Below are 14,584 nucleotides of genomic sequence, written 5' to 3'. Positions count from 1 at the left end.
AAAGAAAGGTTCCATATATATAATTAGTGATACCTGTAATTCATCATGAATTGAAAAAATATATATATGTTATTACATCCCATGAAATCTAAAGAATATTCTCATTTGTTTTTACATTACTGCAAATAAATTTTCAGAAGTTGTATTAATATCTGATATGTCTAAGTATGAAACATTGAGCTTTGTGAAAAGTTACTGCTGGTGATAGACAGTTATCTCCCTTTTGTCTAATTGATTACAGTGTGATAGAGTAACAATCTAATTAAAATTAGATTTGTAATTCCGCTCCCACTACGATACTCTACGTTACGATTCAATTGTATTGAAGTGTAACGTAGAGTATCGTAGTGGGAGCGGAATTACAAGTCTAATTTTAATTAGATTGGATAGAGTAATATCCCCCTGGTCTGAATGACTTCAGTGTATGTTGACCTTTGACCTCAGACTTTCCTTTTCTGTAGCCATTGTCTATGTATTGAACTTTGACTTATGACATTGTGTAACCTTAACCTTTTATATACACTAGGTGTCTTTTAGTTTAAAGTTTTGACCATGGTATTAATACAAATGAGTTTGTAGATGTTTGAGACAATGTGTAAGATTGACCTTTCAGGTTTTCACATAGACATGTCATATGAAACCTTGACCTTTTGATTAGCTATTAAAGAAAAAGAAAGCTTTTAGAACCTGCTCATTTGCTTCACATATATGCCATCAAATAGATATCAGTTTGCAGTGGAAAAAACCCCTAAAAACAAAACAGCATAATGCATATTATACATTGTAATTATATATGTGATTTTATTAAAATAAGTTTGACTAATCACCATGGAGTTATACTTACTTCAGAGTGTCATATTTGATTTATATTGTTGATAATACACATGTTATGAAATTTTATATGTAGAAAAATTATATTCAAAATGAAAGTTTAAACATTTCATACGCATAGCCATTATATACAGAAAGTTAATTTTTTCCCAAGTTGTCTGAAACCAAAACATGCCAGGAATTAAATACTACTGATGATTTACAAAATTTGATATTAGATTTGATTTGCATCATCACATTATGCTATCTTGAAATAGTATTAGTCTATATTTGGAATTTCAAAACAAAGAAAATCTAAAAATGATCTAACTTTTTTCATTGAAATCACTCACTGTTTTTCATCTGCAGTTTATTGTCATTTCTAGTCAACTCTATGTAAACTAAGTATCTATCATATCTATCATTTTTGTTTCCAGGGAATTTTTGTTCCCACAACTGAAGAAGCCTATGACTTTTTCACTCGAAACTTTGATCCTGAGCCTGATGAAGAAGAAAAGAAGGAAGAAGTTGAGGAAAAAGCTGATACAGAGAAGGATGAAAAAGAAGACAAAGACGAAGAGGAAGAGGCTGGTCCTAGTACTGAACCCAAGGAAGGGGAAGAAGGAGAGGAAGGAGCAGAAGGAGAGGAAGAGGTAGGGACAAATAAACATACACCAGGGCTTTAGGGGCAGAGGAGGGGAGGTAGGGACAAATAAACATACACCAGGGCTTTAGGGGCAGAGGAGGGGAGGTAGGGATGAATAAACATACACCAGGGCTTTAGGGGCAGAGGATCGGGGAAGAGGGGAAGTAGGGAAGAATAAACATACATCAGGGCTTTAGGGGCAGAGGGTGAGGGGAAAGGGGAGGTAGGGATGAATAAATATACATCATGGCTTTTGGGCAGAGGGTCGGGGAAGAGGGGAGGTAAGGATAATTAAACGTACATCATGGCTTTAGGGGCAGAGGTGAGGGGAGAGGGGAGGTAGGGAAGAAGAAACATACATCAGATTTTTAGGGGCAGGGGGTGGATGAGAGGGCAGGTAGGGATGAATAAATATACATTATGGCTTTAGGGGCAGTGGAGGGGAGGTAGGGATGAATTAACATACATCAGAGCTTTAGGGGGAGAGAGGGGTAGGGATGAATAAACATACATCAGGGCTTTAGGGGCAGAGGGTCAGGGAAGAGGGGAGGTAGGGATGAATAGAAATACATCAGGGCTTTAGGGGCAGAGGTTGAGGGGAAAGGGGAGGTAGGGATGAATAAGTATACATCATGGCTTTTGGGCAGAGGGTCGGGGAAGAGGGGAGGTAAGGATAATTAAACGTACATCATGGCTTTAGGGGCAGAGGTGAGGGGAGAGGGGAGGTAGGGAAGAAGAAACATACATCAGATTTTTAGGGGCAGGGGGTGGATGAGAGGGCAGGTAGGGATGAATAAATATACATTATGGCTTTAGGGGCAGTGGAGGGGAGGTAGGGATGAATTAACATACATCAGAGCTTTAGGGGGAGAGAGGGGTAGGGATGAATAAACATACATCAGGGCTTTAGGGGCAGAGGGTCAGGGAAGAGGGGAGGTAGGGATGAATAGAAATACATCAGGGCTTTAGGGGCAGAGGTTGAGGGGAAAGGGGAGGTAGGAATGAAGAAATGTATATCAGGGCTTTAGGGGCAGTGGGTCAGGGAGGTAGGGATGAATAAACATACATCCTTGCTTTAGGGGCAGAGGGTTAGGGGAAAGGGGAGGTTGTGACGGATTAACATACATCAGGGCTTTAGGGAGAGAGAGGGGTAGGAACAAATAAACAGGGATTTAGGAGGGGAAGAGTGGAAAATTTATTGAATAATAGACATTATATTAAGGGTGGGCTTTAGGAAGAAAGTTCAAGAGATTGGTCGGTGAGAGATAGTAAAGGTGTAAAGGGATGAATTGAAATATAATCATAAATATATATGCAGGATTAGAAAGACTGATCAGAAAAAAATAAAAAAAAATATTGTATTCAATCAGTTCTTCCATGAGTTCTGTTGTTAGTTCTGATGTGTCTCCCACATGTTCTCTGATGGGTGGTATGTATAATTTGATTATAGAGTTTCTATGTTACTTTAGCTTTTCTTACCATTTAGTGTGAACACCTTTGATAAACAGTTTACTCACACAAAGCTGATGTTTCTTTATGAATGTTTATCATTTAGGGTGACGAGGCCAAGAAAAAGAGGAAAGACAAAAGAAAAAAGGATAAAGAAACTGATGAAGGTTTGTTTTGTTTTTTTGAATTTCAAGATAAGCATACATGACTATACTGATCACACAAGATTGTGTTACTTGGCCAGACAGAATGTTTAATTAATTAATTCAGTTATTATGAAAGTTTAGAAATTGAATGAAACTAATTTGTACATTATTGGAGTTGACAAATTCTATTGAAATTTAGTGTTACATCTTGCCAGGAGGGATTTTCTGGTGACCTTTGATTTGACCTTGGTTTTACAGAGAAGACTCCACTTCTTGATGAGGTAATGGAGGACGACTTCAGTTTCCGTCCTGTTGTTGTCAGAGGAGCCGAGTTTCCGGACCCAATAGAGATGCAAAAGAAAGAGGCGGAACTGTACTTTGTACCCTCAGTAACTACAGGTAACTACAAAAACATCAACTGTTACTACAAGTATGCCACTATTTTTATTCCCGTCAACATCCCTGTAAAATTTTTGTAATGTGTGTATAACAAATCATGCTGATCTCCAAGTAATTTTGTTGATCTTTGTTGAGGTTTTTTATAACTGTGTTTTACTGTACAAGGTATAAATATACAAACTACATTTTGAACATGTAAAATATGTTTAAATAGATATACACAAAAATACTCATAGAATTTAACTGAATATGTATATTAACACACTAACATTATTTACAAATAACTACAAATAAACATATTACAATATCCATAAATGTTCAAAAGCAATATTCAAATAACCAAAAATAAACCATCACAATTAAGAGCCGACACCTCCGCAGAGTAAATGCAATCTGTATTTCAGAAAAGATCAAGCAGATCAGTAACAAAAACAATTGATTATTTGGGATGTTTTGATTTGTTTCCGTAGTGCCGTCAGAACAGAAGGTGTCAGAAGAGCAACAGCCACGGTTCCTAGAGGATGAGGGTTTCTATGTGGGGACACGACCTGATCCTTCAGGCTGGAATGTCAATAAAATGGAGCACAGACTCCTGAAGGAGCCAGATGTAAGTGTAGACGCAGGTTTAACTTGTATAAACTGAGTTACAGGTAGATATATTATTCTGATGGATGCACTTTTAACATGAAATTTTACGATATTTGTATCATTATACATAATGATAAACGTTTGATAATTTGATAAATACAAAATAAACAAGGTTTATAACAGTGAGTGATAAGTGATGTAAAACATTTTTATAGAAAACATTTTTATAGAAGTTAAACATTTTTATAGAAAACATTTTTATAGAAGTTAAACATTTTTATAGAAAACATTTTTATAAAAACATTTTTATAGAAAACATTTTTATAGAAGTTAAACATTTTTATAGAAGTATGGGAATGTTGAAAAAAATCATCACTGTGTTCATAGTTGATCATTATAGCATAAAAATGTGCTAATATATATATATTGTATCAAAATAAGATTTAGAAAAAACAATTCTTCTTGCTCAATGTGTATACTTATGTTTAATACCCATTTTTGAATCCATTTGATATGTAATATCACCATATGTTACCTCCAGGGTCATCGCTGGTTTGGTGAGGATGGACGGATGTTGGCCCTGCCAGACCCACTCCGCCCCACACCCTCCCGTCCCCCAGTACCGGAGGAGAAAGAACCCTACCTGGAGACTGTATTTAAAGGAGCCATCATGCGAGAGTTTGACAGTAAATATATCGATGGATCTGTTGACAACAGTGGATTTTATCAGCTTGATGTGGATATTAACTCCATATCCATGTCACACCACCACATGTACAGTCGCGAACACGTGCTCTCTACTCGACTACAGGAACTGTATAACATATATCTCAGTCGACAGATTAAAAACATGACAGAGTACCTTACAGAAAAGCTAAAGGCTCTCAAAAGTTCAACCCTGCATCTCAAAGATCACATGCTGGCACACAAGGTAAGAAATTTGAAATAAAACAAATACATAGAACAGTCAAAAAACTGTCTCAGTTGACTTCTAAGGGATGTAGGAAAAGTGGTCTTTATAGACAAATAGTCTTTATACACAGGTTGAAATGTTTGGGACCCTAGAAAAATTATCTTATTAAGCAGGTGGTTGCTTTGGCAGGTTTGACTGTAATTTGAGCAAAAGAAACCAATATTCTAAACAAAAGATTTAAATTTATAGCAAACATGCTAAAAAATGAAATGGTTAAATCCATGCAGTCCAAGAGTTTTATATTCTATGACTCAGACTCAACATGTAATGGTAGAGGGGCCAAATATTGTTTTCCATGTCTAATTCATTGCATTGTCTTCCATCACATCCCTTCCTACCCAGTTCCATTGCATTACTTCATATCTCAATTTCATATAAAACTGATGTCCTAAATATCTGATATTTCAAATATTCTTTATTATTAACAGACATAATGTTTTGTTTACAGTCAGAGCACAATTTTGCTGACCGTTCAAACTATGAAAGACGACTCCGGGATTACAAGTTAGAGACCAGGTTTGTATCAATAACCTATACTCTGTATTATAATTAATTTCATTAAAGGGGCAATTCAGTCTAAGAGAACATTAAAATTTGTACATATATCGGAGAAAACCCAGTTCTAATGGAAATTAGATCAGTCGGTTTTACTGTGATATGCCTGAAAAGCCCATGGTGGTGACATGTGTGTGAAATGTTCAAACTCTCTCGCTGTCCGCCATTACACACTGTGGTCAAACTTCTTGTATGCCGAACCCTGTCCCTTGCTCGTAGAGTAATGCAACTTTTGTCTAGAACTGTTCAAATCGCTCTGACAGTAGTGTGTTTACCTTATTAGGTGAATTGTCTTGCCAAAAAATCATTTGATCACCATCTTAGTGGTTATGTAGTTCATTTGTTTAACGTGCGTGACTTTGGCTCGGGTATTGGTACAGCGTCCATATGCATATTGTACCTGCTTAATCGTATTGATCAACGATTTGATATTTCAACGATATTAATTAAAATACTAAACAATGTTGAGGAATTTGTCAATGTTTTACGTTATATGTTTCATAAGAAATGTAGAACAATACATTTATGCTATATTTGGCTTCTTGGTTATATAAAATAATTAACCTGAGTGAATTGTCTCTTTAATCTTTAAGATTAGGAAAACAAAATATCTATTTCTATTTGACTTTGTTTTTCCTGTTCAATACTCCTTGCTGTTGTTTTTCCTGTTCAATACTCCTTGCTGTTGTTTTTCCTGTTTAATACTCCTTGCTGTTGTTTTTCCTGTTCAATACTCCTTGCTGTTGTTTTTCCTGTTCAATACTCCTTGCTGTTGTTTTTCCTGTTTAATACTCCTTGCCGTTCAGCATATATACAGTGTAACTTCCCTAAACCGATCATGGTCGGTGCATAGAATTTCTGCCAGTTTATAGAGGGTTTGGTGTAGAGAAGTGAACCGAATATCGATCATCACATCTGGATTTAATTGATCTGAACTCGTTTTCTACACTTGCCTATAATCATACATGTGCCTAGTGTTCGTAATAACTGATCAATATTATTGTTAATGTGAACGTTATCACATAAGACAGAATTATGTTTAAAATGAATAAAAAACAGCAATCTTGAATTTGGTACCTCTCATAAACGTTATTAATTACGTGAATGATTTTTGGGGTGCTCGTCTGCACTGACCTACATACAATAGGCTACTGATCGCTTAATCTTTGCGGTTAACTCTACTGTACCTTATGCGCCCATAAAGGGTATTCGCTCAGGTAAGGTTGGTTTGAGAAGTGTTTTTTAGTTTAATTTGACTATTCCAATCTCAAAATCGGTCTGGTATTTGAAATTGGGAGGGATCAGTTTTGGGAAGTTTTAATTACTATAAATAAAGAGGAATTAATTCCGTACATCACATCCGTAGTCGGTTTTAAGAGGGGATCGGTTTTGAGAAGGATCGGTTATGGGAAGTTACACTGTACATAGTCAAACCTGTCTATAAAGATCCCCCAAGGGACGACAAGAGAAAAGTGTCTCTGTAGAAAAGTTATCTTCATATGCAGGTCAAATTGTCTTATAAATGGTCATGTGGGAACCTAGAGAAAGATCATAATAAGCAAGTGGTCTTCAAACAGAGGTGGTCAGTAGGGCAGGTTTCTTTAGTGACAATTTGCCAAATTTAACTATCATATACCAGTAAATTATAACTAGAAGATATTATTTAGTTCAAAGTCTTTGATTGTCCAAAATTTGTACTATATTATTAGGTCATCTGACCGGAATGGTCAAGATGACCTATTGTCATCGTGCACCGTCCGTCGTCGTGCGCCATCCGCCATGCGTCGTGCGTTGTGCGTTGTGCGTAAACTTTTCCTTTCAATCACTACTAGTCAAAAAGTTCTTAATGGATTTTAACCAAATTTGGCCAGAAACATCCTTAGGGGAATCGGGAACAGATTTTGGATAAATAGTTACTCTGACTCCCCAGGGGCCTGAGGGGCAGGGCCCAATAGGGGAAATAGAGGAAAATTCCTTCAAAACGCTACTAGTCATACATTTCTTATTGGATTTTGACCAGATTTGGCCAGAAATATCTTTGGGGAAGGGAAACAGAGTTTGTATAAATGGTGACCCTGATCCCCCTGGGGCCTGAAGGGCAGGGCCCAATAGGGGAAATAGAGGAAAATTCCTTCAAAATACTACTAGTCATAAGGTTCTTATTGGATTTTGACCAAATTTGGTCAGAAACATTCCTAGGGAAAGGGGAACAGATTTTTTATAAATTGTGACTCTGACTCCCTGGGGCAGAATGGGCGGGGCCCAATAGGAAGAATTTTGTTAATTCTTTAAATTGCTACTTGTCAAAAAGTTTTGAACGGATCTTAACCAAAGAAGTAGATATGATAGGACCAGTATTTGGCCTTAAATTTTCAGGCCGAAAAATATTAACTCTGATCCACATCAATTTCACATCAATAAATACTCTCATACTTGCCATTCATCAAAACATAACTTTTTATAACCATGTACAAGATGTGCTCCACCTATGACGTCATCAAATTGATGATTTTCCTCTTCTCGCCAAATTTTGCTAGAAATTCATCATCTTTAGGTTAGAAAAGGCTTGAAATGGATTTGGCCGCCACCTTGGAGCAACTTTATATTTTGCATGGATATGCGTAAATACAGGATACACAATGTGTGAAAATCTCTTTCTGCTCCACGAAGGCGGCCACATTCATTTTTAGAGAAAACCACTCAAAAAGTATGATTTTTCAAGGATTTTTTGTTAAATATGGCGGGAAACTGCATGTTGATGACGTCATAGTGAACATAACTGGCATATGCTGGATATTTTCAGGATGTAATTATATAATGTGTTAGCAAATGTATTCAACTGTTATATGGCAAAATATGTTGTTCTTTACTGGAGAATTAATGTTGCGGCCATATTCGAGTCTTAACGTACCTTCTCCTTTAGCCAGAAACATCCTTAGGGGAAGGGGAAAATATTTTGTATAAATGGTGACTCTGACCCCCCAGGGGCCTGAGGGGCGGGGCCCAATAGAGGAAATAGAGTAAAAATTCCTTCCAAATGCTACTTGTCATAAAGCTTCGAAAGAAGTTCAACCAGATTTGGTCTAAGATGGGGAACAGATTTTGTATAAATGGTGACTCTGATCCCCCCAGGGGCCTGAGGGGCGGGGCCCAATACGGGAAATAGAGGAAAATTCCTTCAAAATGCTACTTGTCATAAAGTTCTCATTGGATTTTGACCAAATTTTGTCAGAAACATCTTAGGGAGAATGTGAAGAAATTTTGTATAAATGATGGCTCTGACCCCTCCCTGGGGCAGGAGGGGCGGGCCCCAATAGGAGAAGATGAGGAATTTGTTTTGAAAAAGCTAGCAGTCATAAACACATCATAAAATTTTGGCCAAATTTTATCAAACAAACTTTTGGGAATAAGAAAAAATTTTGTATAGTGACTCTGCCCAACACCCTTGTTTCGGTTTCTATTTCACCAAATATTTGTTTTCCCTCCCTCTTGTTATAATTTGTTAAAATGATTTTCAGATGACCGTTAAGGCCCATGGGCCTCTTGTACATAAATGTACTCTGCCAGTATAAACTGGATGTTTAACTATGGTTCTACCACCTTTGTATTAATCAGGTTTGACTTTAATTTCCTTAACATTAAAATCAAGATGACAGACAAAACTTTTTCAAGACAGGACTTGTACTGGGTAATTAACCTTTGGTATTTTTTTTGTTTTCTGTTTGGTGACTTTAGAAAAGCTCGTGAATTGAGAGACAAAGAAGAAGAAACAGACCGACAGATCCTCAAAGGCATGATTCACACTTGGAAGGAAATCAGAGCACAGAGAGAGAGTCAGGGTTACAGTAATACAGCTGTCAAAGTTCAGTTCAAAAAGTAAGTAATACATTCTCTTACCAAAAACACAAATATCAGTGTCTGAAAGAGTTTTTATAATGTTTTAAATTTTCTTTACAGCAACAAAGTGGCCAATATTTTTATCCTTGATATGTCTTTAGTTTGAATTTTAATTAAAGAATAAAAGAAAATCCCGAAATGAGGAGATCAGGGAAAATACTTTAATGTCCGTATTAGCTATATAATATCATCAGCTTTCTGTAAATTGAGGCCTAAAATGACCATCTAAAATTACCACATAATTATTTGAGATTTCAGATTTCGATAACTTTTTGTTTTCTTCCACTTTGTGTCACTATAAATATATGTATGTTTAACTTATTAGATATATTATTAGAATGTTTGGTAGTTAATATATTGATGTGACCTCACATTGTTTTGTTTAACAGAGAGGAGGTTGATAAGAACCGTGACATGATGGTTTGGCGTCAGGAGATTGAGGAGGAGGTCGATGAAGTACGAGAGGCTCATGCTGAAGACTACCAGAACAAGATGAAAGAATACCAAGAACAGAAGAAAGAAAAGGACAAACAAATTAAAGCCAAGGTATCGCTCCAGACTGTGTTTTAGTATTTGTTTGAGAATTACATTACATATATATTCATCATATCAATTGTGAATGAAATCTTTCTACCAGTTTGATTAATTGATGTCTGTGTTTGACTATCAACAAATCGTAACTAAAAGCTTTTCTATTTACATGCTTGCAACAAAAAGAGAAATAAAACAAAATTACCAAGCCTTATTTGAATGATTTTAGATGGAGAAAAAAGTAGTCTAAATTTAGCAAACATCATATATAATAATGTAATGTTCCGATTACCAGGCAGAGGCAGCTAAGCGGCAGAAAAAACGAGGAAGCAAAGCTTCCAAGTCGTCTCGGACCTCTCGGGCGTCTAAACTTAGCGGAGAGGACCAATCACCGGTAAGGGATGTTAGATACTCCCTTTAACAAATCTTAATAACACTTTTTTTGACAAGGTTGGGAATGTTACACATGAAGACTATATTATTTAATTTTATGTAAACCACTTTCAAATTGAATTTGCCAGTAATTTGTTTTTATTAATCATTTGTTATCCCTTACCTTTAAAAATAAGTACATAGTTATATACAAATGTATTTATCTAGGCATAATGGTGCCAAATTATCCAATCGACTATTATACAATAAATGTATAATATAACATAGTCATAGATACAAAAACTGTATTTCACACCGACTTAAACTCTGCATGACTACCATTTATATACCATCATGATAGATTTCTTGGTTAGTGTTTGGAAACATCTTGAAAAAAAAAAAATTGTCAGGATAGTATTTATGATAATGCATGACTTTCTGGTGTTGAAATTGAATAGTTAAATAAATATTCTATAGCAGCATTAGCTGTGATATAAAAACGGCCCTAAATGACCTTAGTTGTCGATGGGCCGTAAAACTCAAACAAACAAACAAATATAAAAACGGACACCTAAGTGATGTTTTTTCTAAGATGTTGCATTTTCCTTCAGGAGGAAAAACAAAAAGATATTGATATTTTAAATGAAGAAGACTTACCAGAACCTGAACTCCCAGATGAATTTGATGAAACAGCAACAAGGGAAAAAATAAAGGCAAAAGTCATGGAGATCCGACGACGACCAGGTCAGTATAAAAAAAAAAAAATTGGTGATCAGCGTCATTGATAGTGGAATAATGACCTTTAACTTATGCATGGTAGCAGTGGATATAATAATTCAAAATTTTTAAAACAGCTTTTCAAGAAAATAGATTCTCAGTGTGTGATATGTTCAGCCTTAAGGATGTTTGTTGTGATTTTCATTAATTTATAAATATAAACACTAGTCACGATACATGCACATATGAATCCATATTTTATAGAAAACTACATGTTTCCAGTGTACATTGTTCAGACATTTTATTATCAATCCTGTTTGAATGATTACAAATTGCAGCATAGTAGTTATTTGGATTTAGAGATTTTTGAGATAGTAAACCTAAATATTTCAAAATTTTTCTTACAGGTGAACCAAAGCTACAGCCAGAGTTAACTCAAACCAACTCTATAACACCGACAGCTACATGTCCGTCGTAAGTTCTTAAGCTTCTTCTAAACTCACCTACTACATCCAATTCAACTGTCATCCAACAATTCAATGTTGACTAAAACAAGATTCTGTAAAAAAAGTTAATTATATTATAATTTTCACGTAGATCACAGACTATAGCAGTATTTTAGGGTGTTTTACATTCATACATATGATTGAGATCAGTGTTATTTACAGAATTCTTGACCAAGATTGGTAAATTAGGGCAAGGTTCTTTATTTTTGTTTGTGTCGCCTGCACTCGCCTGCAACACAAGGGCGACACTTAGGTTTCACTATTTCGTCGGTGTTGTTGGCATCCGGGAAAAGATTTCCAAGCGATAACTTTAGTATTTATTGTCCGATTTCAACCAAATTTGGTATATTGCTTTATATCAATGTGATCTCGGATGAGTTTGATAATGGTCAAAATTTGTCAATATTTGCAAGAGTTACAGGACTTTAAAATCGTCAAAAATGATAAATTTTATGGTTTCCACTCGATAATTTTAGTATTTATTGTCCAATTTCAACCAAATTTGGTATATTGCTTTATATTAATGAGATCCCAAAGTGGTTTGATACTGGTCAAAATCCATCAATATTTGCAAGTGTTACGGGACTTGATAACTTCACCTAATTATTAACATTACTTTTAAGTGTAAATAACTATTTTTTGTGACGCTGTACAGGCGACACATTCACTTTAGTGGAATTTTTGTTTACATTATATCTCTGCAGCATGATTTTATCAATCGTAAATGTAAAGAAAACTTTTTATCAATCGTAAATGTAAAGAAAACTTTTTATCAATCGTAAATGTAAAGAAAACTTTTTATCAATCGTAAATGTAAAGAAAACTTTTTATCAATCGTAAATGTAAAGAAAATTTTTCCAGATAAAAAAGAAACTATTTCATAACAGTTTTTTCAGATAACGTTTTGTGATACCAAGAGTTATTTATGAATAGAGATCTAGCTTTGTATTTTTTTGTTACAGGGGAGAGCAGAAGCGGCGAGATGCATTATCTGGGTGTAAAGTTTTTGTCAAGGTGCTATTTAACAATAAAGAAGTGTCACGTACATTATCAAAGTGAGTGTTTTATTATTTAGCTAATTCTGTTTTAAAACAAAATTATTGGTAAAAATGGTGTCATATCATAAAACACTGTAACCCTACATAAGATTGTTTTTGATTAGCTCAAATATTTGCGTTTCGTTTACACTTAAAGGCTTCTCTATATGTTGTTAATTAGGTAGCTGTTCCACTAGCCGCTAAACCTGCCTATATTATTAGGCTTTTTTTAAATTTTTTTTTTTTTTTTTGCCTAATATATAGTCAGCTCGCGGTACCTCTTAAAAATGTGAAATCGTAGGCCAGATTTGGCCTATGCTACGTCAACGGTATATTTCTAATATATCGTCCATGCAATGCCGGGAAAACATACACATACCTATATATTGGGATCTTATGTACTCCACTGCCCCCATGTTACATCCCATTTATGAAATTAAACACCTCTGCACAATGAAATACTTCCGAGACCCTTCTATTTCACAGATTTGTAATGGCCGCCGTATACACATTTAGTAGAGCAAACGGCAGCCAATCAACTTCGCTTCCGGTTTTATTTTTAAAAAACCACGTGTAGTTGAAAGATAAACAAAATTCAACTGTGTATATGCTACATGTATATGCAACGTGAATATCGCGAAAGTGATGCGGTACCAGCAATAGTAGTGTTCAATTTGAATATTTGACAACATGTTGTGTATGTCGACTATAATTTCACTATAAAAACTCTAACTGGCTAGCATTTTGACTACTGTTCCACAAGCTCTGATGGAAGTATCAAAGAAGATTATATTCGAATTTAAAAAATAAGTTAAATTACCATAAACTGATGCAAAATTTGTGTAAAACGTGTATTAGTAACTTCATATTAAAATTTTTTTGTATTCTTTATTTTCTAGGCCATTATCACAAGATTTTAAAGTAACGTTTGGTCAAATATTCAACATAAAAATTGTACAGTGGCCGGAGAGTATAAAGTTCCAGGTGTTTGAAACAGTGGGATACAGTACAGAGATGTTAGCGGAACTTTACACCAGTATCCCAGAGGTGTCCATCACATCACAGGGCGTTCAGTTAGAGAATCTCGACTTTAGCTGTGATCACAGAGTTAACCACAGTCACGAGGGAGTGGGTAGTGGTCAGTATCATTAAGCATTGTACTTAATGCTGTTCAGTTACATTTGATAATGATTTAATGATAAAACCTAAAGAGATTTTGCATTTATGATAAATAAACAATTCATTATTGTCAACGTGGATGGAACAGCAATTTGAACAGCCATTTTTCGTGATCTCTGACACAACAATTGTGAAGTCACATTTGCAAATAAGCCATGGCCTAAATAACATACTACCAAAACATGTTAGCCCTGTCCTTACACAGCATTCTCACCGTACAAAATAGATAATATGTAATAGTGCCTATCAGCAAGGAGCACAGCCGACATCCACGAAAAAAATATTCCCCCATTTAAGTAGTGTAAATTGTCTTAATTAGATGGCACCAGGACCGGCATATTTGGCCAGGTTTCTGGATTATGCAGGTTTAATTACTGTGGTATTATAAATTGAAAGAAAGATTTCATACAACTATGCAGGAATAGACAGTGATCTGGACTAGACAAGCATTCATTTGGACAATTTAGATATATACTGTGCCTGTTCTTAAAGAAGCCCTGAAGTTGTTTTCTGAATACTTAAACCAGACAGATTTATGTATAAATAGACATGTTATTAAGTTATTATCACACTAAATTTGTGTTCCTATTCTTATAAAAGGTGTGCCGTTTAGCTATGGAACTAAGTTAGACAATGAAATGATAACGCTGATGACCACTGGAGAGTTATGTAGCAGTGTAGCTTGGGCGGTGGACGAAAACAACCAGCCCCTCGTCCCACCGGTCAGTAACATCACCAAGGACAATGTGTTCAGGTACGTTCAGGTCCTCAAACATCAA

The 14,584-nt window shown here is 35.4% G+C and overlaps 1 protein-coding gene across 5 annotated transcripts in view; it reads left to right on the top strand.

The window, feature by feature from the left end:
- Positions 1 to 14,584, top strand: part of LOC138325277 (coiled-coil and C2 domain-containing protein 2A-like) — a 42,065-nt gene that overhangs the window by 9,359 nt on the left and 18,122 nt on the right. For all 5 annotated transcript variants that reach the window (XM_069270829.1, XM_069270828.1, XM_069270826.1 and 2 more), the window contains 14 exons: positions 1,248 to 1,463; positions 3,012 to 3,072; positions 3,310 to 3,450; positions 3,921 to 4,057; positions 4,580 to 4,969; positions 5,460 to 5,527; positions 9,302 to 9,442; positions 9,853 to 10,009; positions 10,290 to 10,388; positions 10,978 to 11,110; positions 11,491 to 11,557; positions 12,552 to 12,644; positions 13,526 to 13,764; positions 14,406 to 14,559. In XM_069270829.1, coding sequence (XP_069126930.1) covers positions 1,248 to 1,463; positions 3,012 to 3,072; positions 3,310 to 3,450; positions 3,921 to 4,057; positions 4,580 to 4,969; positions 5,460 to 5,527; positions 9,302 to 9,442; positions 9,853 to 10,009; positions 10,290 to 10,388; positions 10,978 to 11,110; positions 11,491 to 11,557; positions 12,552 to 12,644; positions 13,526 to 13,764; positions 14,406 to 14,559 — 2,096 coding nt within the window. The remainder of the gene's footprint in view (positions 1 to 1,247; positions 1,464 to 3,011; positions 3,073 to 3,309; positions 3,451 to 3,920; positions 4,058 to 4,579; positions 4,970 to 5,459; positions 5,528 to 9,301; positions 9,443 to 9,852; positions 10,010 to 10,289; positions 10,389 to 10,977; positions 11,111 to 11,490; positions 11,558 to 12,551; positions 12,645 to 13,525; positions 13,765 to 14,405; positions 14,560 to 14,584) is intronic.

This window comes from Argopecten irradians, chromosome 6, assembly GCF_041381155.1.
Source record: "Argopecten irradians isolate NY chromosome 6, Ai_NY, whole genome shotgun sequence".
NCBI lineage: Eukaryota > Metazoa > Mollusca > Bivalvia > Pectinida > Pectinidae > Argopecten > Argopecten irradians.
The sequence above is the reverse complement of the archived record's forward strand: the minus strand, read 5'-3'. Positions and strand labels throughout refer to the sequence as shown.